The 23,498-nt window shown below is 50.1% G+C and overlaps 1 protein-coding gene across 10 annotated transcripts in view; it reads left to right on the top strand.

Annotated features, from left to right (window-relative positions):
* TNS3 (tensin 3) overlaps window positions 1-23,498 on the top strand; it is a 259,293-nt gene that overhangs the window by 210,376 nt on the left and 25,419 nt on the right. For all 10 annotated transcript variants that reach the window (XM_046669114.1, XM_046669123.1, XM_046669116.1 and 7 more), the window contains 2 exons: window positions 21,027-21,198; window positions 22,477-23,114. In XM_046669114.1, coding sequence (XP_046525070.1) covers window positions 21,027-21,198; window positions 22,477-23,114 — 810 coding nt within the window. The remainder of the gene's footprint in view (window positions 1-21,026; window positions 21,199-22,476; window positions 23,115-23,498) is intronic.

Here is a 23,498-nt window from a genome sequence, read left to right as displayed (position 1 = left end):
CGCTTGGGAAGATTTTGGACTGTGAGCCCTGAGAAGGGTCAGCCATCCTGAGTCACCGAGGGACTGGAGGCTTAAACACGCCGTCTGCTGCTTGCCTCTTGTCACAGGCCCAGTCAGAGCCTTTGGGCATGCTCCCAACAGCACCTGTGCCCCCAGTTAGGTGCTTCCTTGACGGAGAGAGGCACTGGCCAAACTGTCCTGATTAGGTAAAGCAGCATCTGTCTTTGGTTTAAATCCTGTCGCATTCAGTGTGTTTTCACTTACGAATTGCATAGCACACACAAATGCGGTGTCTATGTTTATATTCATGGTTACGCCTACATTGAGGGAGTCATCATTTTCTGAGCACTTTTTCAGTGCCACACACTTATATATATGCATATGTGGAGGAACAGCAAGTTTATAAAAATCCCCAAACCCAGGGAAATGAGAATACCATAGTTGGAAAAAAGGAAGACCTTCCTGATGCCCCAGGGCCTGGCACATGCTCGGCGGACATTGTGGGTGAATTTTGTGTGCCCTCGGGTCTTGGTGGGTCACAAGGACAGGCGGACGGTGTAACCAGCTGTTGGAGTTTGACTTCCCCAAGGAACGTTGGGTGACCATGAAGTCAGAGGATAACTGAGGTCCTGGGGGTTGTTATCTGTGTTTGTTTTTAATTCCTTCTCTGCAAAAGCAGACGTTTAATTGGATCTTAAGAAGCCCAGAGCGGTGCCTCCCCCAGGTGCTGGCGGGCAGGAATCTCAGGAATCAGGAGGAAGGCCTCAGAGTGACCCTGAGCATCCCTGTCTCACGTGCCGCTAGGATCCCTGTTAGTTCCATTTACTAGGGGAGAGCCCTTGCTGAAGACATATGTGCGGGTCACTAGAAGCCTCCCCTCTGTGGTCCCTGCCCCTCCGCTCCTGCATACACTGGAGAAGCTCACAGTTTGCATGAACCACCCCCTTTCCCTGAAGCGGCTTCCACACAGGGCTTCTGCACTACCTATGCTGCATCATGTACTAAGCCCTGAGAGATTTCCTGCAGATACGCCAGTGTTTGAGTGGAAAGCCTGGATTCCGCTTTATTGAGTGAACACCAGGCGGGGCAGGGGGCTGCGAGGTGACCAGACACAGGCCCCACAGGGACCTGTCAGGCTGGTGGGCACATTGGGCTGGGCGGGCTGGAAGAGTGGGTCAGACTGACCAGGTTGTGCCTTAGGATGGTGCAGGTGAGGGGAAAACCACACATGCCCCCTTCCTGGCGGGCACCCTTTCTGGCCACTTTAGCCCACAATTCGGCATCCTTGATCCCCACTCCCCGTGGTTCTCTGCCCTCTCTCATACCCCACGGACAACCAAGTCTTTTCTGCGTCTTCGTCCTAAAGAGAAACTCTTGTTGCCTCTTTCTGCCTTCCCTCCTCCCTCCCATCTCCCCTCCCTGCCTCATTCAGCTGCTGGCTGCCTCCGCCCTGGCCTCACCTCTCCTGCCCCAGCTGAGCAGCTTTGCACAGCTCCTGGGTCCCCACTGACGCAGCCCTGGCTGTGCAGTGTGTCGGGACAGACATCCAGCCCCACCTGTCAGGTGGAGAGAGGGTCCCTGACTGTCCTTGGGAAAGCACTCCCCCGCTGAACGCCCCTGCACGGGGATGTGCCTTCTAGGGGCCAGGAGAGGGTGAGCCTGCTGGGGGCAGAGCCTGGCTGGCTCTCTGAGGGCAGTGTCCTTCCATCTGTGCTTTACTCATCATTACGGTCCTGGCATCTAGCACGGACAAAGGTCTGGATAAAAGTCTGTTTCGTTTTCTAATAAGTTGGTAAATAAGTGAGTGACTAGGAGAGAGACGCCTTTTACTTAAAGGGAGCCAGCAGCATGGCTGGAGCTGGAGGACCCTGAGGGAGGATGCAGGGCTGGTTGGCACGCTGCCCAGGCACCAACACGTGAGGGCGAGAGTGGGTGTTGCTGTGGACAGGTTGTGTCTGCGCTTGTTCCGTGACTCCACTAAGGTGAAGTGGGTGACCTGCTAGGGGCCAGTGAGCTGTGAGTGCCCATGGGTACCCTCTTGCTGCTGATGCAGATCCTAGGTGCTACTCAGGGGCAGCACGGTTTCCGGGGACGAGTTTTCTGAACGTGCCTTTTCATCAGCAGAATCGCTGCCCCATGGAGCACAACCACAAAGTCACCTTAGTCCCTGTTGCTCCAGCCGAGCAGAGGGGAGAAGGAAGAAAAGCAGACAGAGCTCCAGAAGGTTCTTCAGGCTCTATGGAGTCTCTCTCAGAGTGTCCTGGTCATAGAGTGGTTGGACACAGCAGCACAGACAGAGGCAGCATTTCAGAAAGCACGTCCTGCCTTCTTTCCTCCACCTACCCGTGGGCTGCCCCAGACCCACGAGGCCCACAGCATCCGCCGGGCACCAGGGGAAGGACCCACCCTGAGGAGCGCCCACGGGTCACAGCCCTTCCTGGGCCTGGCTGCACGGCCGTCTCCTTCCTCTCTGCTGAGGGAGCAGTGGGCCGCGGGCAAGGCCTATCCATCCGCCGGCTGAGCCTGCTCTGGGCTGTGGTCAGGCATTTCCGACAGATCTTTTGCAGAAGCTGCTTCCCCACAGGCACATAAACAACCTGGAGGAAGCGCCCTGCTCAGACCTCTGGGGCGGAGGGTCCCGGATCTTCCTGGCCCATAGCTCAGAGAGGTGCCTGAGGCATGTACTGTGCGCTTTCACCAGGTTGATGAGTGGGTCAGAGTTCATGCTGGGGCTGGGCAGGCAGCACTGCGTTTGGCAGCATGTTCTGGAAACCTACCGTGTATGCATGCGCCTGGTCCCATTGCGGTGTGCTGAGGGGGTGCTGGCCTATGAGCAAGAAAGGTGCATTCCAGGAGGACCGTAGGACCTTCTCTTCCAGGGAGAACCTTAGGGCAAGTGGCATCAGCGCTGAGGTTTGAGGGATGGTTGGGATTGTGCTCAACCCGTAAGGTGCGAGAGGCAAGGGGTAAGTGCCCATTCTGTGCTGCAGCTGGTAGGTGTAAACCGAGTCCTGTGCATGTCTGCTGCCTGGACTTCAGTCTTGAAGACCACACGTGTGACAAAGCCCCTCTGCTCTGCTATACAGACTTGGTACAGTCAGGCCACAAGGGGTGAAGCACGTACTTCCAACTGACTGAGAGGAATAGTGTTCCAAGTCCTATAAAAATGAGAGGTCATTTGAAATGGGCTTTGTAGAGTGTGTAGGAGTTCTTCCCCAGTTGGCTTGGGGGATTAGCCTTTCCCCAAGGCCAGTAAGGGAAGGACATGAAGAGCGAAGAGGGAAGAAAGTGATACAGTGTGTTTAGACCTGGTAACAGCCTGTCGGTGGAGTAGGCTACCAGTCAGGTGAAATGGGCTAAGTGGTTGGAAAAGAGGCTCTGTAGCTAGATCTGGACAGGGTGTGGAGCCCATGGCCAGGAAGAAAACCTGCAGGGTTTGAGCAGGGCTGTGACAGCAGGAAGGTCCCCCAGGCTACCCTGGGCAGGGGATGGAGAGGAGGGCCTCAGTGCTGGTGGCCAGCAGCAGATGAGAGATGAGGCCCCCATGGGGGAAGGGAGAGGTGTGGAGCCAGCCAAGGATGCCCAGGGCAGAGCTGAGCAGGGACTCTGGTTGGTGGTTGCTGGAGGCTTCTCCTCTGAGTATCAGACCCCAGGGAGTCGGGGTTCCCTTTAGGGGAGGTGTGCTTGAGGGGCAGGTCCTGGGTCAGGAGGTCCTTCTCCCAGGGGTCACCACCCCCTTTGTCCTTTGGGTGACGCTGGCCCCAGGGCTGAAGCAAAGCTGTGGAGGGACTCAGCTGGGAGTTTGCAAGAGATTAAAGGGAGGGAAGAGGAAAAAGGGGAAAAGCAATGAAAAGGAAGCAAAGCGCAGCGGAGCGAGGCGGGGCCAGGCCGGCTGGAGGCACTGACTGGGCAGCCCGCCCGCGACAGCCCGCGGCCGCCCAGCGGGCCGGATTCTTTCCGCAGCCGGCGCTCCCGCCGCCCTCTGAATGGGCCTCCGCGGAGGGGGCCGCCCCGCGTCCCGCCCCGACTCCCCGGGGACACCGGAACCCAGAGGCGCCCTGCCGCGGTGGGTGGGGGCCGCGCTCACCACGGGCCGCTGAGGGCAGCCCACGGAGCGCCTTCTGCCCGGCCCACGACTCCCGGGGGCTTCTCCAGCGACTGCCCGGCGCCCCGTGGTGCCCAGGTAAGCGGCCACTCCTAGTCGCAGGCGGGCTCTGCAGCCTCCAGCCCCTCCGGCTGCCCAGGCTGAAACCTGATCTCCGGCCGGTGGGGGAGGGGACGCACGGGGTGGGATGCGGTGGGATGCGAAGTCCCAGCCAGGAAGCCCCGGGAAGCTGGACTTGGGAGGAGGATGACTCTGCCCGGAGCCTCCTGTCCCTTGACTACAGCCCTCAGGTCCTAAGGGTCTGGAACAAGACGCCGCCGCTCCGGAGCCTGGAGGGGGCCTCCTTTCAGAAGAAAGCAGTGCTTTGTCTTTGCGAGACTCACTGGGGCGGTGGAAAGCCTGGTTTACAGATGTGTGGCTTTCCGGAGCTGGGGCTGCTTCCCAGCACAGCACATTCTTTTGCTTGAAACCAAGAAAGCGTGCCTGCCCTGTTCCACGGCTGTCCCTGTCCACCCCCAGGACCTGTGAGGGCTCTGGGGCTGCCCCAATGAAAGAGGGCCCCCAGCGACCCGGGGCTTCTGCACAGCTTCCTAGGACAAGCAGGGTTTTCACTAAATGCTAAAAGCAAGCGTGAGGCGCAAGTAGGGGTTTCAAAATGAGATTTACTGTTGTCCCGTCCACTCTCGGAGCAATCCAAGAGCTGGTTTCTAACTAAGTCCGTGAATTTAAAGCAAGACCGTCACTGAGGGAAGCTGCTCACATTATTATGTTACCAGACCTTCCGGAGGGAAGAGTCTGGGTCCTTCCATTTGTCTTAGCTCTGAAATCTTTGAGGTGAGCAGGGCTGGTGTGTGGGCCCAGGCTCTGGCAGTGCTTTGGGTGGGGCAGGTGCCTAGGGCAGAGTGGCTGAGCTGGGGCATCTATGCCTGAGGATTCTGCTGGTGTTCCACTTTCTCCTGAGCCTGGGCTGACACAGCGCTGTGTGTGTATTTTAACTGGAAGGATGGGGACAATTAAGAGGGAGAGAGAAAGGAAAACTCCGAACACTTCATTGTGAGAAAAGCTATGCAGTGGCTCCAAGACAGACAAGCCCAAGCTGGTCAGTGGTCCGCCTTCTCATTCTTTCCAGCCTGAAAGTCTTGTGTGTTCTCCTTTCCAGGACCGTCCCCAGTTGAGTGGAAGATAAAGTCTGTTCAAATGTTACCTGTCGTTTCAATGCAGTTAATACACAATAGTAATTTCCCGTGCATCCATTTGTATATCGATATATTAGAAATGGTCTGCTTAGGATGAAATATTCTCCCAACTCCAAAGGTGAGATTAAGAGAGTTTTGGTTGTTGCTTTATATCAGGAGAGAGAGAGAATTCTTTCCCTCCCTTCAGGATGGTGGCTGGTTAGGATCCTGGGAGCTGGCTTCTGGTGGGACTTCCTGTGGAGGGTCTGGTGGGGGCCACCGTCCCAGGGCTGTAGACTGCTCACACGGGCCTTCCCAGCCTGTGGGGAGCTGTCACAGCGGGCTCCTTGTCCTCTCCGATGTGGGCATTATGTTATATTTGGGGGAAAGAGGCAGCTACTATAGGGCAGACTTATTTTATTAGATTAAGGCTGCTGACTTTGAGATCTCCCTGATGGGAGGCGAGGATGTCCCGTGGAAAGAACAGAGCTTTCCAAGTCACAGAGATGAGTAGGCCTCCTTTCAACAAGGTTCTTAACCTCACCTTTCGGAGTCGCTGTTTGCTCATCCATAAGACGGGGTCATAATTTGCACATGGAAACCTTATTTGGGGATTGAATCAGAAGGCATCTCTTTGGGGCTCAGCATCGTGCCTGGCATGCAGGAGGCACTTGGCCAAAAGCAGCTATCATTCTGATTTCCGTTATCGTTCTCTTTATAAAGAAATTTGCTAAGCGTGATGTAACCAGGATTTTAAAACATTTTAGAGAAATTTTTGGTTTCAAAGCCACGGACATGAGCAGGGCTCTGGAGGCATGATGAAAGTTAGACGAGTGGAGTTGGGTTCGATGTCAGGATGAGTTCTAGGCAAGCAATTTATGCTTTAGGGACCCTTTATCGATGGGATATGCCCATATTGTCTCTTCCCTCTCCTACCCTTCAGTTTTCTTTCCCTATATTTTAAGAAAACAGTAAAATAACATCCAAAAGCATTAAGCTGAGTTGAGATGAGGTGGGGATGAGGTTGCGGGATGAAGGATGTTAATAAGTACCATGTGGAAACTGGTCTTATAGCATCAGTGGCCCACCTGGGATTGGCTCCAAGTCCAGGGTCTGTTAAGAATACTTCCCTTTCACTTTGCCTGAGGCCCACCTGAGACAGTCTTGACTCCAGATGTTCTCTTGTGATTTAAAGTGACTGGATCGGGCCAGTCTGGTGGCACAGCGGTTAAGTGTGCACGTTCCGCTTTGGTGGCCCAGGGTTTGCCAGTTCGAATCCCGGGTGCAGCCATGGCACCGCTTGGCAAGCCATGCTGTGGTAGACGTCCCAGATGTGAGGTAGAGGAAGCTGGGCACGGATGTTGGCTCAGGGCCAGTCTTCCTCATCAAAAAAAGAGGAGGATTGGGGGCAGATGTCAGCTCAGGGCTAATCTTCCTCAAAAATAAATAAATAAATAAATAAAGTGACTGGATCACAGTTGACATAAGAGTGGGGTCTACAACACCCTGTTCACAGGCTGTACTCTTTCACTGCCACTGCCCACTGCCATTTTTCCAAGTTTAAGAACGCTAGACTAAGAAATCAGGGAACCAGTTCAACTTCCAGTTTTGCCACTAAGTAACAAGGGGATCTTTGACCTGGAGCAGTGCTCTCTGTCTGATAGCTGATATGTGATTAGCCTCAGGGAGAGCAGGTGGCAAAGGTGGGTGGGTACCAGCTAGACCAGGTAAATAAATGTGACACAGGATTTTACGAACTCAGAGTGGGAGAGAGTAGAGAGTTGGAAGCACTGGGGTTAGAATATGATTAGGACTCAGCTGGGTGGTGGACTGGGGAATCATTGGGACAGCCAGCATTCCTGGCTGACTGAGTGCAGTTGGAAAAGCTTCTAGAATGCTGTGGAGCTCCTCTCAAGACAGCCCTGGGAAGATAAGAAAGAGAAGGGTCCCCCGAAGACAAGATTTGGTCCTGGAAGATGTGGGTCTTGGGGTCCCCTCCTTATATCTCTGTTGGTAAGAGCAGATCAGATGTCACACCACCTGCTGTCCCTTGTACTCCAGAGCAGACTCTGAGGAGAGCACACAGTGTTTCTGGTTGTCTCCATCAGTTCTGCCTCTTAACTTTCCGTCGTGAGCACGGTCCTGGTTGCGTTTGTAGCTCCTGCTGCACTTTGGCTGGGGACAATCAAGTCAGGAATATCATGGAGCCATTAAAGGAAGTCTGGAGTAATAAAGTTACTTGCAGATTGTTTAAGATGACACTTTTTTGGTTAATATGGAAACTTTGAAAGGTTTGTTAAGAGACATATAAAAATAAATCAATAAATGGAGAGAAAGGCCATGTTCCTGGATAGGAAGATAACGTCATAAAGATGTGGAATCTTCCCAGTGTCATCTATGTATTTAATACAATTTCAATCAAAATACCAACAGATGTTTTTCACGGAACTTGACAAATTAATTAAAAAATGTATACAATAAAGGATCTTGACAGCAAGGATACCACTACCAGATATGAGGACTTACCATGAATCCAGAAAATTAAGCAAGTATGGGCTGGGATAAGGATGGAGAGGTTGATCAATAAAGAGACTGAGATGCAGAACACACCTGCGCACCACTGGAATTTTGGCACAAGACAAAAGGAGGTGTGGTCAGCGAGGGAACAAGGAACTGCTCTACAGATAGAGCTGGAACAGTTTCCACATGGAAGAAGGTAAAATGGATCCCTCTATACCACATATAGACATCAAGTCCAGGTGGATCAAGGACTAAATGCAATTTTAGGAGAAAACATGGATGCAGTGGTTTTCGTTTGTTTCCCTGGTTCTCGTCCCTCCATCTCTCTTTTCTTGCCTTATTTGGGTTGCTTAAACATGTGTGTGTGGGGGGGGTGTTCCATCTTGATTTATTGATAGGTTTTTGAGTACATCGCTGTGTGTAGTTTTCTTAGTGGTTGCTCTGGGTAACATGACATGCATGGGTAACATGACGTGCATACGTAACTTTGCATGGTCCACTGGGATCCACAGTTTGCCACTTTGCGAGAAGTGTGGTATTCCTACTTCATTTCAGGTCTCTTTACCCTCCTCACTTCTAAACTATAGTTGTCTTGAATATTTCGTCTGTATGCATCAAACACCATGCCTGAAGGTGTTCTAATTTTTACTTCCATCATCAAATATGACTTCAGAGGCTCACAAGAAGAATAGACTATTATATTTATCTTCACTTTTACCCATTCTGACATTCTTAATTTTGGAAGTTCCAAGCCTTCCTTATGATTTTCCTTCTTTTTGGAAAATTTCCCGTGCCATTTTTTTTAAGGATAGGTTTGCAAACAACAAATTCTCTTTGCTCTCTTTCATCTGTGAGTGTCTTTATTTTCCCTTCATTCCTGAAGCATATTTTTACCACATATAGAATTCACAGTTGACAGTCTTTTTCTTTCAGTAGTTCAGGAAGTGGGTGCCACTCCTTTTTGGCTTCCTTGGTTTCTGATGAGAAAGCTGCTATCATTCAGATTGGTGTCCCCTATACATAATCTCTTATTTCTCTCAGGCTGCTTTTAAGAATCGTTCTTCGTTTGTAGCTTTCAGAAGCTTAATCATGATGTGTGAATTTTTTTTCTTGTTGTTTATCCTGTTTGGGATTCATTTGGCTTCTTAAATCCAAAGGTTGTGTTCTTTACCAAATTTGGGGAGTTTTCAGGCATTATTTCTTTCAATTCTTTTTCCGCTCCAGTCTCTTCCTCTTCTCCTTCTGGATCTCCAGTGATACAAAGTTGGATCTTTGTTACTGTCCCACACATCCCTGAGCTTCTGTTTATTTTATTTTCGGTCTGTTTTGCCTCTGCTTTTCAGATTGTGTAAATTGTATTGCTCTGTCCTCAAGTTCACTGATTCCCTCCTCTGTCATCTCCACTCTCCTTCTGATCCCATCCAGTGAGTTTTTTATTTCTGTTATTGTATTTTTCAGTTCTCTGATTTCCACTTTGTAAAATAACTTCCATTTCCTTGCTGAGTTTCTGGGTTTTCATAATTTGTTTCAAGAGAATTCATAGTAGTTTGTTAAAGCATTGTTATGATGGGTGCTTTAAAATCCTTGCCAGATAATTCCAACATCTGATTCATATTGGTGTGGTCATCAGTTAATTGTCTTTTCTCATTCAAGTGCTTTTCCTGGTTCTTGGTATGATGAATGGGAGTTTTAAATTTTACCCTGGACTTTTGGGATATTATGTTTTGAGGTCTGGATTCTTTTTAATCTGGTCTTCCTTTTTTTTTTTTTTTAAAGATTTTATTTTTTCCTTTTTCTCCCCAAAGCCCCCCGGTACATAGTTGTGTATTCTTCGTTGTGGGTTCTTCTAGTTGTGGCATGTGGGACGCTGCCTCAGCGTGGTCTGACGAGCAGTGCCATGTCCGCGCCCAGGATTCGAACTAACGAAACACTGGGCCGCCTGCAGCAGAGCGCGCGAACTTAACCACTCGGCCACGGGGCCAGCCCCAGTCTTCCTTTTTTTTTTAAGCAGGCAGTGCTCCTGCTGAGCTGTGGTTCCAGGGCTACATGGATGATTATGTTAACTTTCCCTCTGGGCCCTGTTGACACCAGGGGGGGAGGAGAAAGTGTAGTCCCGGCTTGCCTGACTTGCCCTCTGCATTCACTCATGGTGGTAGGTGTGGGTGGATGCCAGCTCACCCCTGGTTGGGAAATCTAAGTGGCCACCTCCTTCTGTGGGATGGGGGAGGTATGAAAGTTTAACATTGCTTCTTATCCTCTCTAAACCCCTGGTGGGGGTACGGGTGGGGGTGGGGTGGCTTCTCCCAGTGGCATTTGGTTGGAATAGGGCAAGTATTGCCAAAAACTTTTCTGCTATTAGGCTACTCTTGTTTGTTTGCCTGTTTGTCTGTTTGTTTGTTTTGGTCCTTTGGCTAGGTGAGTAGGCTTTTCCTGGAGCTATTTTTGTCTGTGCTTGTTGATGGTTCCGGGATCTATGGGCCGCAATAAGGAAACCAGGGTGCTCACTGCCATGCCCTCCTCACACCCCGAGGTCCCTGGTAGCCGCCTTCTTTCCGTCTTTCAGAGTATCCTGTGCTGGGGTTGCGTTACGTCCAGGATTCTCATTGTAAGAGGGCAGGCCTGGGAGGAATGTGGCGGCTCCATCGAGGCTGGAACCACAGGTTCCCCACCTTATTATTTTCGGCATTGCTGATTTGGTAAACATTTACTGGACAGATGCCTACTCTGTGTTGGGAAACTATGGAAACCAAGGTGAAGCAAGTATGAGTCCCTACTGCAGGCACTTCACCGGCTGGTTCGAGAAGTCAGCCACGGAGGCCTGAGACGTCCAATAAAATACAACAGATAAAGAACAGTTAGTGAGGAGGGAGGATTTAGTAAAAGGCCTCCCATGGTCAGATCCTGAAGAACGTGAAGCCTTTAGCTTGGGACACTGTCCTGTTTCCTGGAGTAGGTGGGGTTGAGGTAAAATATGGGCACAGTTTTAGGATAAAAAGTATAAAAATGAAAGAGTATCTGTTGCTACCTTACTGCTGAGAGATTTGCTGATAGGGAAGAAGGGAGACACATTCCTAAGGCCATAGCCCCAGAAGGAAAGCAGAAGGTTCTAGAAGACACGGAGCCTTATCTTTCAGCTCCTGGGCAGGGAGTAGAAGTGGCACCCGATGGTCATCTTGTGGGTGGCCACGTGGTAGAGACCCCTTGATGACCACCTCTCCAGAGCGTGCTCCACCAGCGGCTTGTGTGGAAAAGGACTGCATCAGCTCTCACAGCTGCAGGCTCAGGGGCGAGACTGATCCGGCTCCAGCCGTGCTATGGAGACCCACTTCCTTTGTACCCATCTCAGCTCTGCCTCCTCTGGGAGGACTGCTGTCTCTGGAAAGATTTCTGTCCTCTCAGGGAGATGCTGTGCTGCCTGAGGCTCACCCTAGGAATGACAGGGATTCTCTTGCATTCAGTCCAAGGTACATGAGCGTCAGACAAACCATCGTTTTATGTAGTACTGAGAATGAGAAAACAGTGCCAAGTGAACCATAATGCACCGTGCGTTAAAAGATGTGCACAGGGGCCGGCACAGTGGTGCAGGGTCCACTGGTTTGGATCCCAGGTGCCGACATGGCGCCACTCATCAAGCCATGCTGAGTCAGGCATCCCACATATAAAGTGGAGGAAGATGGGCCCAGGGTCCGCTGGTTTGGATCCCAGGTGCCGACATGGCACCACTCATCAAGCTGTGCTGAGGCAGGCATCCCACATAGAAAGTGGAGGAAGATGGGCACGGATGTTAGCTCAGGGCCAGTCTTCCTCGGCAAAAAGAGGATTGTCAGCAGATGTTAGCTCAGGGCTGATCTTTCTCAAAAAAAAAAAAAAAAAAAAAGATATGCACAGAGGGGCCAGCGCTGTGGCCGAGTGGTTAAGTTCACACACTCTGCTTCAACTGGCCGAGGGTTTCTCAGGTTTGGATCCTGGACACAGATGTGGCACTGCTCATCAAGCCGTGCTGAGGCACAACCAGAAGGACCTACAACTAGAATATACAACTATGTACTGGGGGCCTTTGGGGAGAAGAAGAAGAAGAAGAAGAAAAAAAAGATTGACAAGAGATGTTAGCTCAGGTGCCAATCTTTAAAAAAACAAAAAGACCTGCACCATTGCAGAAATGTGGCTCTGTGAGAACAGGAACACGCCGGATTGGGGAGGGGAGGCCGTGTGAGCCTCCAGAACTGTGAGAGAGAAATTTTTGTTGTTTAAGCTGCTCAGTCTGTGGTGTTTTGTTATGGCAGCCTGAGCAAACTAATATAGCCAGTACATGGGAACACAGGATTCTGACCCAGGGAGGCTGGGTACAGAGGGAAAAGGAGCAAGGTTGGGAACCTAAGATTGTCATTGTTGGGATCCCGCTCCAGTGGACAAGACATGTGAGCTTCCTTCTTGGGGCAAGTGAGGGCAGGCCCCCAGCCTTAGCTGCCTGGCACATTTAGGCCAGTGACAGCGTACCCTGATAAGCCTTTTTGGTAGCCAAGTAAGCCCCTTAGGTACCACGCAGGTAGTAATTATTAGTAATATATCGATAATTTGTGAAGAAAACCTCCTTTTTTGGGGGAAAAAAAAAGTATATCTGAGTCTCGGCTCAAGCTGTGAAAATCCAGCTTAAAATACTCAGCAATGGCAGTTCCTGCAATGAGCCATCCTAGTGTTAACTAAGAGGTTTAACCTAGGCTGAGATTTCACCTGGTGACCCAACAAGGGATTTGTGATATGGCGTACCTTGTGTTCTCAGGGCGAGTTACAAGTATTGGGTCAAGACACCACCACCGGGCTAGGGCCCTGGTTTTAGACTCTGAGCAGTGATAATCTCTTGAAAACAGCAGACTTCTGGTTTCTGCAATTATGGGAGAAACCTCCCGTTGGCTGCCTAGGGTCCCAGTTACCTTCTGGGCTGGGGGCATAATGGATGCAGGTCTCTAAGTGCCACAGGAGTTCTGAGAAATGAGGGTCCTGTGCGATGACTTGGATTTATGTCCGTTAAATCTTCCATGGGAAGTAGGGTTTTCCATAACAGTAAGACTTTCTGCAATTACAGCAGCGGTTTTCCCGCTGGGCCCTCTGTTTGCACATGATTGTAAGTGTTCATGGTGTAATCACGATAGTAGGTACTCTCATCCTGGATAAAGACAACTCAGGCTGAAGCAGTCTTTCCTTAGAAGGTTCATGACAAAGTTTAAGATGAGTCCCATGTCCCGTTTCCAAAGGAAAGCCAGATTCGCTGGGAATTCTGCCTGAAGGAAGGAGGCATCCAGACTTCTGGTCCTGTGACTGGCCCACTTATGGGACTGGAGTTATTCTGGGAACCTAAGACTTTTAACCAAACAGAGAGTCATGGGTGCAGCATCTTCTCCCACATAGACTGGGCATCGTCTCGCATGTTCTGTGCCTCTGCTGACAACTCACCCATTCCTGTGTAAATGCCGTGTGCTTATCCCGTAACTCCGCTCGCCATCATCTTCACTATCCCATACCTCCAGCTGAATTACACAGCCTTTCCCTTTGCTTGAAACACACTTTCTCGGGGTAGCACAGGAAGCCTTTCCTGGGGGGACTTTCAGTGCCTCTTTTCTTCTCTCCGGTGCCAACTCTTCCCCGTAGCCTATCGCCACGTCTGCTGTAAGTGTTCTTGTCTACCTTGATTCCTACTGGACTGGAAGCAGCTTCGAGGCAGGCTTTCCTCTGACTGAGGCCACTTTCTGTTGCGAGTAACCAGTCCCAACTCAGACTGGCTAAAGGAATACGAAAGGAGGACGTGGAACTATTCACAGTCGTCAAAAGCTGGAAGCACCCCAAGTGTCCGTCCATGGAAGGGATAAACAAAATATGGTCCAGCTGTTCAATAGAATATTATGTGGCCTTAAAAAGGGAGGAAATTCTGAAACATGCTCCAACATAGATGAGCCTTGAAGACATAGGCCACTCATGAAAGCACAAATACTGTGTGATTCCACTTCTGAGTTATCTGGAGGAGTCAAATTCATAGGGACAGGCAGTAGAATGGTGCATGCCAGGGGCTGGGGGAGGCGGATGGGGAGTAAATGTGTAATGGGGACACGGTTTCAGTTTTGCAAGATGGACAGAGTTCTGGAGATGGATGGTGATGATGGCTGTAGAACACGTGAGTGCACCTAATGCCGCTGAACTGTACGTTTCAAATGGTTAAGATGGTAAAGTTTACGTTATGTGTATTTTACTGCAAGTTTTAAAAAACGGAAATGTAAGTGAGCCGTAGAGCCGTTCTGGCCTCAGCCTGATGTCTTGAGGCCTCACCCCCACCCCCAATTTCTCAGCTATGTGTGTGGCTCCCTCCAGCTCAGGCTCTGGGTGGTCTCAGGTACCCTCAGGAGCTCCCGCCCCGCTGTCATTCGTCCTTAAAGTCTAGCAGGAAAGGAGGGGTTTATTTTCCTGAGAGCTCACACCAGAGCCCATTTGTGGAAGATGCTCATTCTTTTTACAGATTGCTAAGGGGTTTGTTAGTTACTTAGAGAAACTGGCCTCCCGTAATGCATCTTAATTATAGAAACTGCTTTGGAAACACTCATTGTGAAGGAAAAAACTGTTTTTACTGTTTCCACATTAGAATTCCCTACACAGCACCCACTAAAGGAGGGGAAAAGAGTTTTCTTTCCAGCATGTTTGAATCAAAACCTCTGAATAGAAGTGGGGCATCTTCAAAGAAGAGAAAACAGGGTCCTAAGTGTCGTGAACTATTTTGTCTGCATTTTCTGTTCTTTTGGGTTATTGGGTAAAAGAAAAGTGGTGGCATACTTTTTTTTGAAGGGAATAGCTCCACTTGGCATGAGAATGTCACAGAAGGGTCACCCGTCTGTTAAGGGACAGGAATCCTGACTCCAGCACTGGCTGGGGCTCTCCTAGCCCCGTCGGGGGAATGAGAATGTTGGATGTTTCTAGAAGAGAGAGCCATTCATCCTTTGAAAGTATTCCTTGTAACTTACTGAAAACGGTGACCTTAAGCCATAGAACACATTCATATTATGTGATTTTGACATAAGGATTTACAAAAGAAAAAAAACTCAAGACCAAGAAAGTATGTGTTTATCCATCTGGGGGTCATTCATCATCTCCTTCTGTGTTTATAGAGTATCTGTGGGGCCGGAGAAGCAGGACTTTGATTTTCATCAAAAAACGTGTGCAATGGCATTGCTGTCTCAGTCTTTCAGGGTTTTTCACTGATTAATTCTCATTATATCTGGCTGCCCGCCCATCTTTGCTTTGCTTTCAAGAAGGTTGGTTAAATGGCCTGTTGTTCACAGACAAACAACAGAGGAATTAAAAGATAGGGACTCTCTTTCAAACATCACTACTATCGAACTTTCCATCTAACGTCTTACTTCCTTAAAATTATACTTAAATTTAGAGCTAAATAGACCCTAGAAATCATCTAGTCTGATCCTAATTGATGGGATTCTGTAGCTGAAGTTCCTAGAAGTCGAGAATGTGCCTAGGGGTCCCTGACTTGTGACAGAGAACCCGGACTAGATCTTGGACATCTGTGCTCTCCCTCCTGGCAGCCTAAATTTCACGCCAGAAATAGGGTGAAAGAAAGAGACAAAAGATATGTTAATGTTCCATTTTGCAGAACTCTCTCAAACAGTGGAGAAGGGAATTTCCTAGTTAACAAGACAATCCCAGGGTATAACCAGGAGGGAGGGTGGAGGAATGGAGACAGATGATAGATAGATAGGTTAGATAGATAGATAGATATAGATATTTTCACTCATTTCTAAGAGTTTATTGTGAATATGCCTATTTATTATAGGCCAGATGTCAACACTAACTTTTTAGGTAGTTAAATAACAAAACTCAAGTTTCTTCACCTGGATAGGAGAGTATAATCTTGATCTCAGTTAAATTTATTTTGTTTTTCATTAAAGGTCAATTAAAAAGTTTAAAGGCAATTTGTAATTATTAACAGTAATTGATGTATGAGTGAATAATTTTTATACCTTTGTAAGATTTTTTTATGTAACTAAAAAGACAGGGAAATGTTGATTTTTTTTCTTTTTTGACGTCACATGTCCTGACTTGTGTTTAATGAGTGTGGCTCCTGCATCTAGGATAAGAGTCGTCTCCTGGGATGAACCTGGATGTCTAGGTCCCTCCTTCAGTTTCGCTGTCTGGCAGTTCTCTCCACATATGGGTCTTAGGCCTCAGGCCAGGCACCAGGCTCCAGAGGACAGTGAGCCAGTGGCCCAGCCTGTGAGCAGCATGGGTTCCCTTTCTTCCTCTTAACTTATATGTGATGTAAATAGTGGACAGCTTCCCACAGAACCTCCTGCAACAGCTCCAACGACAGCATAAAAATAGACCTTCTGGAAAAGAGCCTGTGACCCTCTCTCACCCTGTGCTGGGCGAAGGGAGCACAGGAAGCGGAAGCAGAGGGGAGCCCAGGCCTAGGCGTCCCAGAGCGCAGAGGGAGAGGGCACGCTCCCTCCTTCCGGCTCACAGTGCCTGCAGGCGCTGGACACCAGCTGGCCTGGGGGAAGCCAGGAAGTGAGAGGGGGTGGGATTTCCAAATAGCAAGGGTGGTATGTGTCCTCCCAGGGTGTCAGCAGGAAAGGGAGAATGTGGGAATATGGTGAGGAAGAACTGAGGTGAGACTTTGAGGGGAGGATGCCAGGGACGTACGAGAGGCGGCTGTTCGGGGTCCAGATCCGCTGGGGCAGCAGGGCTCGGACATGCACAGACCTAAAGCAGCATCCTTGTGTAGGTTTTATCCCCCCTTCCCGTGGACACCCATCCTAAAGGGGGCCCTACCCCAGGAACAAGTCTGATGGCCGGAGCCACTCGTATCCTTGGTTTAGGACCGTGTGCTCACTGTGGCATCCAGAGCCTAGATGGAGGAGAGCCTGCCTGGCACACGCTCACACAGAAGGCAGCTGCACGGCAAACGTTCCACAAGTGTCGCCTGGAGGACCTCCCTGGCTGACTGGAAATCTCTGCTCCTGATTGCCCAGAGCTGAGAAGACAGAGGGCTGAGCCCTCGGAACAGGCAGCCCACAGACAGTGGTCCTTTCAGACTTTCCTATAGTTTAACTGTGAACAGCAAATGTGCAAGTTGAGCAGTAAACAGTGACGACCCATTCTGTCTGCTCTTGTAGCAAGCACGTTTCTAGAAGTGAGGTGAATCCATGAGGAAGGGTTTGCAGTCTGCGGGTCTGACTCACATAACTGGTTCATTTGTCTGTTCTTGGACTCATTTCGGTGTCCTTCTCCGGACAGGTGGGGTCCTGTTCCTATGCTCCCAAATCTCTAGGGACAGTGGCCAGTGCCCCACTTCCCTGCTACTGAATCTCCCCCAAGGCCCACTCCTAGTGGATGGAATGCGGGGCCTCCAGACGAGTGGCAGCTGCATTTAACTGCTGCATCTCTGGGCACACTAGGGACCTGGGCTCAGTGGGAGAGGTAGCCAGGAAGTCCTGTCTCTGTGCTGAGGTCCTGGCTGCCTCCCTCCCCGGATAAATGGTAAAGTCCTGTCGCCTGGGGGCAGGGACTGAACTGACCAGAGAGAACAAAACCCAGCCCAGCCGTGTACTTTGGATTTGGGGCTGAGTTATGAACAAAGCCACTTTCAGGGGAAGCACAGGCCTGCTGTTTTCTGGAACAGGCAACGTGGTAACAGAACAGAGCGTGATCTTACTCTCCCTGGGTGGAAATGTCAGGAACACGTGAGTCTGCTGTGGGATTCCCGAGATTGTTGCAGCACTGCGACTCCACACACAGGATGTGCAGCCCCCCCACTGCATGGGGACCGTGTCTGAGCCTTTGCTAACTCATTCATTAAGTCATAGCATGAGTGACCTGGGGCTTCCACCAGCTGCCAGCTCAGTGGTGGGGCCCAGCAATGAACAGTGGGGTCACTCCTGTGAGCACATTCTGCGGATGGTGCCCGCACTCCCGTTGCACCCGTTTAGTCTATCAGAATTCCACACTTCCTTCCAGACTTCCATCAAATGCCACTTCCTCCGAAGTCTTCCAGCTCTCCCCAGACAGAAAAGATTCTTCCTGCAGTTTTCTCTGAAGCTCACAGGCTGCCCCTCACATGCTCCTCGATGTGATGTTAATTTGCATCTCATCGTTCTGGCAAAATGCTCACCCAGAGGGCAGGACCCCCAAACACTCGCTCTCCTGCAGCATCCAGCACTGTGTTGATAGTTGATGCTCGGCAAATACATCTTAAGTGGGAAATAAATACAGGCAGATGTAGATGATGTTATTTTATTACCAAGAAGAGAAGTGAGGGTGCGGAGGGATAGTCTGGAACACCATGCACCTTCATTTTTCTACCCCAGTTTCAATTGAAAGGATTGAAGGCTGGGCTTTGAAGACCATCCAATGTGTTAATTAACTCAACAAACATTTATTTTACAACTTTTACTGTGGAATGTTATGCTGAAGTGAGGGGCAGTCACATAGTTGTGAGTAAGGAGACCGCATCTGCTCTAGGAATTTCCAGGCGAGTCATAGCAGGAGATGGGCATGTGGGTTTGTTAGGATGCAGACATTCACCGAGCCAGCGCTGTCTGGTCATAGAGTGTTTGCCGTTGGATGGAGGGGCACTCCCCGTGCACAGGAGCTAACAGTGGGGCCTGTACAAATAGGACGTTAGCACTGGGCTTTTCTGTAATGAAAAGTTTACTAAATGTTTTAAAAAATTAACATTGAAATTGGCTCCCACCCTCCCCCAAAATTGGACAGGGTGCTGTGTTTAAAAGTTTGTCTTTGGTTTTTATAAGTTTTACTATTAGTGAGTATGTGTAGTTTTCTTTTTTATGTACTTATCTTAAGTTTCTTGGATTTTTTTTTAACTTGTGGCTTGATTTCTTTAGTGTGTTTGGGAAATTCTCAGTAAACATCTTTCCAGTATTGCTTTGGCCTCATCAATTTCTCCACCCCTTCTAGGACTCTAGTTACGTGTCTGTTAGGATTTTTCATCATGTCCGTATGTCTTTATTCTCTTTTCTGTATTTTCCATTCTTTTTCTTCTCTGTGCTTCAGGCTGGATGTTTTCCTCTGACTTATTTCCCAGATCACTCATCATTTCTTATGCTGTGTCTAATCTGCTGATAACATCATTGACTGAATGCTTAACTTCATTAATTTTGTTTTTAAATTCTATGGTTTCCTTTTGATTATTCTTAATGGACTCTAGTTCTCTGGTGAAATTCTCTGTCTCTTCTATTTTCTGAAACATTTTCAGTTTAGTTATTTTAAAGTCTGTGTCTTAATTCCAATTTTTGTATCAGCTGTCAGTGTTTTTTCTGTCTTTTGTTTTTGTCTTAGTTTTCATTTCTTTGTGCAGTTACTTGGCATGGCTGATCACTTTTTATTTGGTATTGTGTCTAAAAAATTATAGAGAGATGGGTAGATATAAATGGATGGATGGATGGATGGATAGACAGATAGATGGATAGACATATAATAGATGATTGATGAATGGGTGGATAGAGAGGCAGATGATAGATGGATGGATGGATTGATAGATAAATGGATAGATAAGTAATGGATGGAGGGGTGGATGTATGGATAGATAGATGGATGGATAGATGGATGGATGGATAGATAGATGGATGGATAGATGGATGGATGGATGGATAGATGGATGGGTGAATGAATAGATGGATGAATGGATAGATGGCTGGATGAATAGATGGGTAGATGGATGGATGGATGGATGGACGGATGGACGGACAGGCAGGCTCTAGAGGGTGGTGTATTCCCCAGAGAGGAATCCTTTCAATGATTTTCTCTCAGGCAGACTATTTGGATCCAGTCAGGGCTGATCCTGGTGGGAGCTCGTACTCCCAGGCTGTAGTCTTTACGTCCCTCACCTTGAATCCTTACAGTGGTTTCAAGGGCTCCTCTTACTGAGTAAGTGCCTTGAGCTCTTAAGTGTTGTTTTCCAGCCCCCACCATGAAAATGCTCAAATGCCTGCTTGTCTTTTGGTTTCTCAGCAGAGCTTCTGTCTAGGTTACCAGGTGTTTGGTCCTCTGTCTCTGAGCTCAGGAGGCAGAAATGCCTTGAGGGGAAATCGTGCTCTGAATGTTTTACTCACTTCTCTGCAGACCCCTTTTCTGTGAGCTCTTGGTCCTTCAAGACATAGCTGCCTGGGTAGCTCTGAACCCCAATTTTTTTCTCCCTGAAGCTGTGCCCTGACCACAGCCCTGTTTGGCTCTTTTCCACGTGCTCCCAAATGGATCTGTGGTGGGGGAGACACAGCCATGGATGTCAAACTTGCCTCAGTGCTGTCCCCTTTCCTGGGACTGAGTAATATGAGTGATGTGGATTTTTTTTTTTAACTTTATTATTCTCTTACTGATCCTCTCTTAAAGCAGAAAGCAACATGAGCCATAATTCTCACAATATTATTTTATTCGCCATGGTAAATTCATCCAGTTCTTAAAGGTTAGTTTAAAAGGCAAGGTTTTAAAAATACCCGGAAATAATGGAGATGTTTGGCCATAAGCAGAGCAGACCTTTCATTGGTGGGATGTCTGAAATTCCATGCACTATGTGAGCTTGGTGTCAGACAGGCAGGTTTTCATGACTCTTGGCTTCTCACTCCCCGCGTGACAGGGGCGAGGCCAGGGTGGTCTCTGCACCTGGAGGGGCGAGGGCACCAGGGGGCAGGGTTGTGCTGGAGGTGGGAGGTGTCAGAGTAAATGTTGTGAGCAGAGCTACCAACTCAGGGACTAGTGGAGGTTAAGTGCCCAGCCAGCCCCAGACATGGGGCTGCGCTTAGTGGAAAGTGGGTCTTTTCTGTGGACTCCCCTGCTGGTTTGCAGAGAGAAGGCCTCACCCTTTCTGAAATGAGAAATGGCATGGATGATCAGGGCCGTGAGTAAATCAGGGAAATGGCCTTCCGGTGGTGACATCGTGCTTACCTCCTCGCTGCAGCGACCTAACCGGCTTGTGTAGTTGACGACACAGCTCACAGTGCCGCATTGAAAGCTGAGAGTGGGGACTGGAGTTAGGTGTCTTGCATTTTGGAAATGTGCCGGCCAAGAGAAACCCACACGCGGTGGAATCGGGCCGCCTCCTTCAGCAGCAGAAAGCTTCCAAAGTCCACACTGTCCTTACAGAAAAGAAAAAGGGCTGAGCTTGTGGCTCCTCGAATCCTATAACGGGTCTTTCTGCTCTTGTTTCCTTGCTCCAGAACCACGAGGCTGCCCTGAGCTCCTCAGTCACCCTGTGGGGATGTCAGAGAGCCCCGCCGGACCCAACCCCGCCATGCTCCGGGCCGACATGCCACCGGCACCCTCCTTTCAGCGGGCGTTCCCATCCTCCTGCACCACTGCCAGCAGCAGCCCCGGCCAGCGGAGGGAGAGGTAGGGGGCCTTTGACTTTACACAGGCCGCTCCTACAGACCCCGAATGCTGGGGCCGCAAAGGGAGGGCTGAGGGCTCGCCCTCCATATGACACTGGGCTCCTTTATGGATTGACAGTGACCACCCTTCAAAAATACAATTGTAAATAAAAATGCCCAAGAGTGTCCCCTCACTGTCGACAGGCGGAGTGCTCAAGGAACCAAGGGATGCACCTGCACTTAGTGTCCGGGAGCAGTGGGCAGTTCAGGACTGGCGTCAATGAAACAGTTGTCTGAGCTGAGGCTGGAAGGCGGGTGCTGGGGGGCCAGCAGGGGCCGGCCCGCGGCTGCAGGGTGGGGCATGGGGCGGGCAGGCAGGACACAGCTGCACTCGGGGACGTGGCACTTGTGCTGGTGTTCAGGAAGCATAGGTGGTAGGAAGTCCAGGAACATTCCACAAGTGAGAAACTCATATGCCCAGAGTAAGAATAACTGCTTCGTGTTTTGCTTATGTGTGGGCACATTGCTGTCCAGTTAACTCCCATAATTTTACCTGCTTACTTTTAAAAAAAAAATGCGGGGTGGGGGGGGGTCTCATCTAAGGGCTTGGCATCATACACAGAGTAAATAAGTGTTTGACAGTGAAATACATGTGTGCAATTGGGTGGTTGCTCAGTATCTCTCCATATTCCTAGATGTAGCGTACTTTCCAATATTCTTAATGGTGGAATCTCCAATCTCCAGTATGGTCATTTCCAGTGTTCTTACTGGTATCCCTGAAGTAGCTGGTTCGTCAGCCAGCACTTACTGGAAACTGAGCCAGGCACCGGATTAGGCATCGGGGCATGGGGTTTCGGCCTGGGGCTGTGAGGAGAAGCTGACAGTTAATGCATGTGTGATGCCTGGCTGACACACGTGCCCCATGTGGTGGGACCAGAGGCAGGGACCCTGCTAATCCCTGCACACACACCGACAAGGGCTGGGTGCAGGGCACAGGGCTGGGAGGGCTTCATAGATGGGGACACAGTTGGGCTTCGTCTTGAAGAAAGGGAGGGCTTTGCCAGGTAAGAGCAAGGAAGGACGGGGCATGACAGGCCAAGGAGACAGGATTGGGACTCATGAGCACAAGGGGCCCGCGGGAGGGTCTGTCCGTCCTGGGGCTGGGTGCCCCTGTGCTGCAAGGCAAGACTTGACCCGCGGTCTTCTCATCTCGATCTTCACCGTGCTGGGGAACAGTGGCTAATACTGAGGCGTCTCCTTGGCCTTGGCCTTCTCTTTGACTGGTTTGTCTTTTGAACAGCCCTTCCTCTGCTGAGCACCAGTGGGTGGAGACCAGCCCCAAATCCACGCTGACCCTGCTGGGGAGCGGCCGTCCCGCAGGAGGCCTCCTTAGCGCCAGCGAGTTCCCCGGCCCCGGCAAGGACAGCCCCGCGCGGCCCCATTTCCCACCTGTGGAGCTCCAGGCCTCTTTCCACAGCCACGAGCTGTCCTTGGCGGAGCCACCAGAAGCTCTGGGTCCTCCGAGCGGCCAGGCCTTCCTGAGCTTTGGCGCTGCCCCCATGGGAAGTGGCCTTCCCCCTGGGGAGGACCCAGGGGCCGTGTTGGCCAATTCCCACAGTGCATCCCAGGCCCCCGGCAACCCGCGGACAGCAGCGGCGGCTGCCGACAATGGCTTCCTGTCCCACAACTTTCTCACGGTGGCGCCTGGACACAGCGGCCACCATAGTCCGGTCCTGCAGGGCCAGGGGCTGACCCTGCCTGGGCAGCCGCCCCTTCCTGAGAAGAAGCGCGCCTCGGAGGGAGACCGCTCCTTCGGCTCCGTCTCTCCCTCCTCGAGTGGCTTCTCCAGCCCCCACAGCGGGAGCACCATGAGCATCCCTTTCCCAAATGTCCTTCCGGACTTTTCCAAGGCTTCGGAGGCTGCAGCACCTTCTCCAGGTAGGTGTGTCTCCACCAGGTAGGGGGCCCACCTCTGTGTTTTCTCAGGAAAGGGAGGGCCCCTGGGATTTACCTGTGGGCCTCCAGAGCGGGTGCCATCTCTAGTGCTGGGCTGAGCCCCTTGAAAGAAAAATCCAGAGCCACACTGCCAGCCCAAAGCAGAATGCCGATGCAGAGTTTCTTAATTCACCTCGGCTTCTGCATTTATCCACATTAGATTCATTCATTCCAGCAGCAGAAAACGTAGACCTCTGCAGTGCTTCCCTTTTTCCTTTCAGGTGGAATTGTAATTCTTCAAAAATAACTTTCTGTTTTGAATTCGATGAATTCATTCAGAATTTAATTACTAAATATTTCAGATACGTAAGAATAAGATTCTGACAC

The sequence above is a fragment of the Equus quagga genome, chromosome 8, assembly GCF_021613505.1.
Source record: "Equus quagga isolate Etosha38 chromosome 8, UCLA_HA_Equagga_1.0, whole genome shotgun sequence".
In the NCBI taxonomy this organism is placed as follows: domain Eukaryota; kingdom Metazoa; phylum Chordata; class Mammalia; order Perissodactyla; family Equidae; genus Equus; species Equus quagga.
The sequence above is the reverse complement of the archived record's forward strand: the minus strand, read 5'-3'. Positions and strand labels throughout refer to the sequence as shown.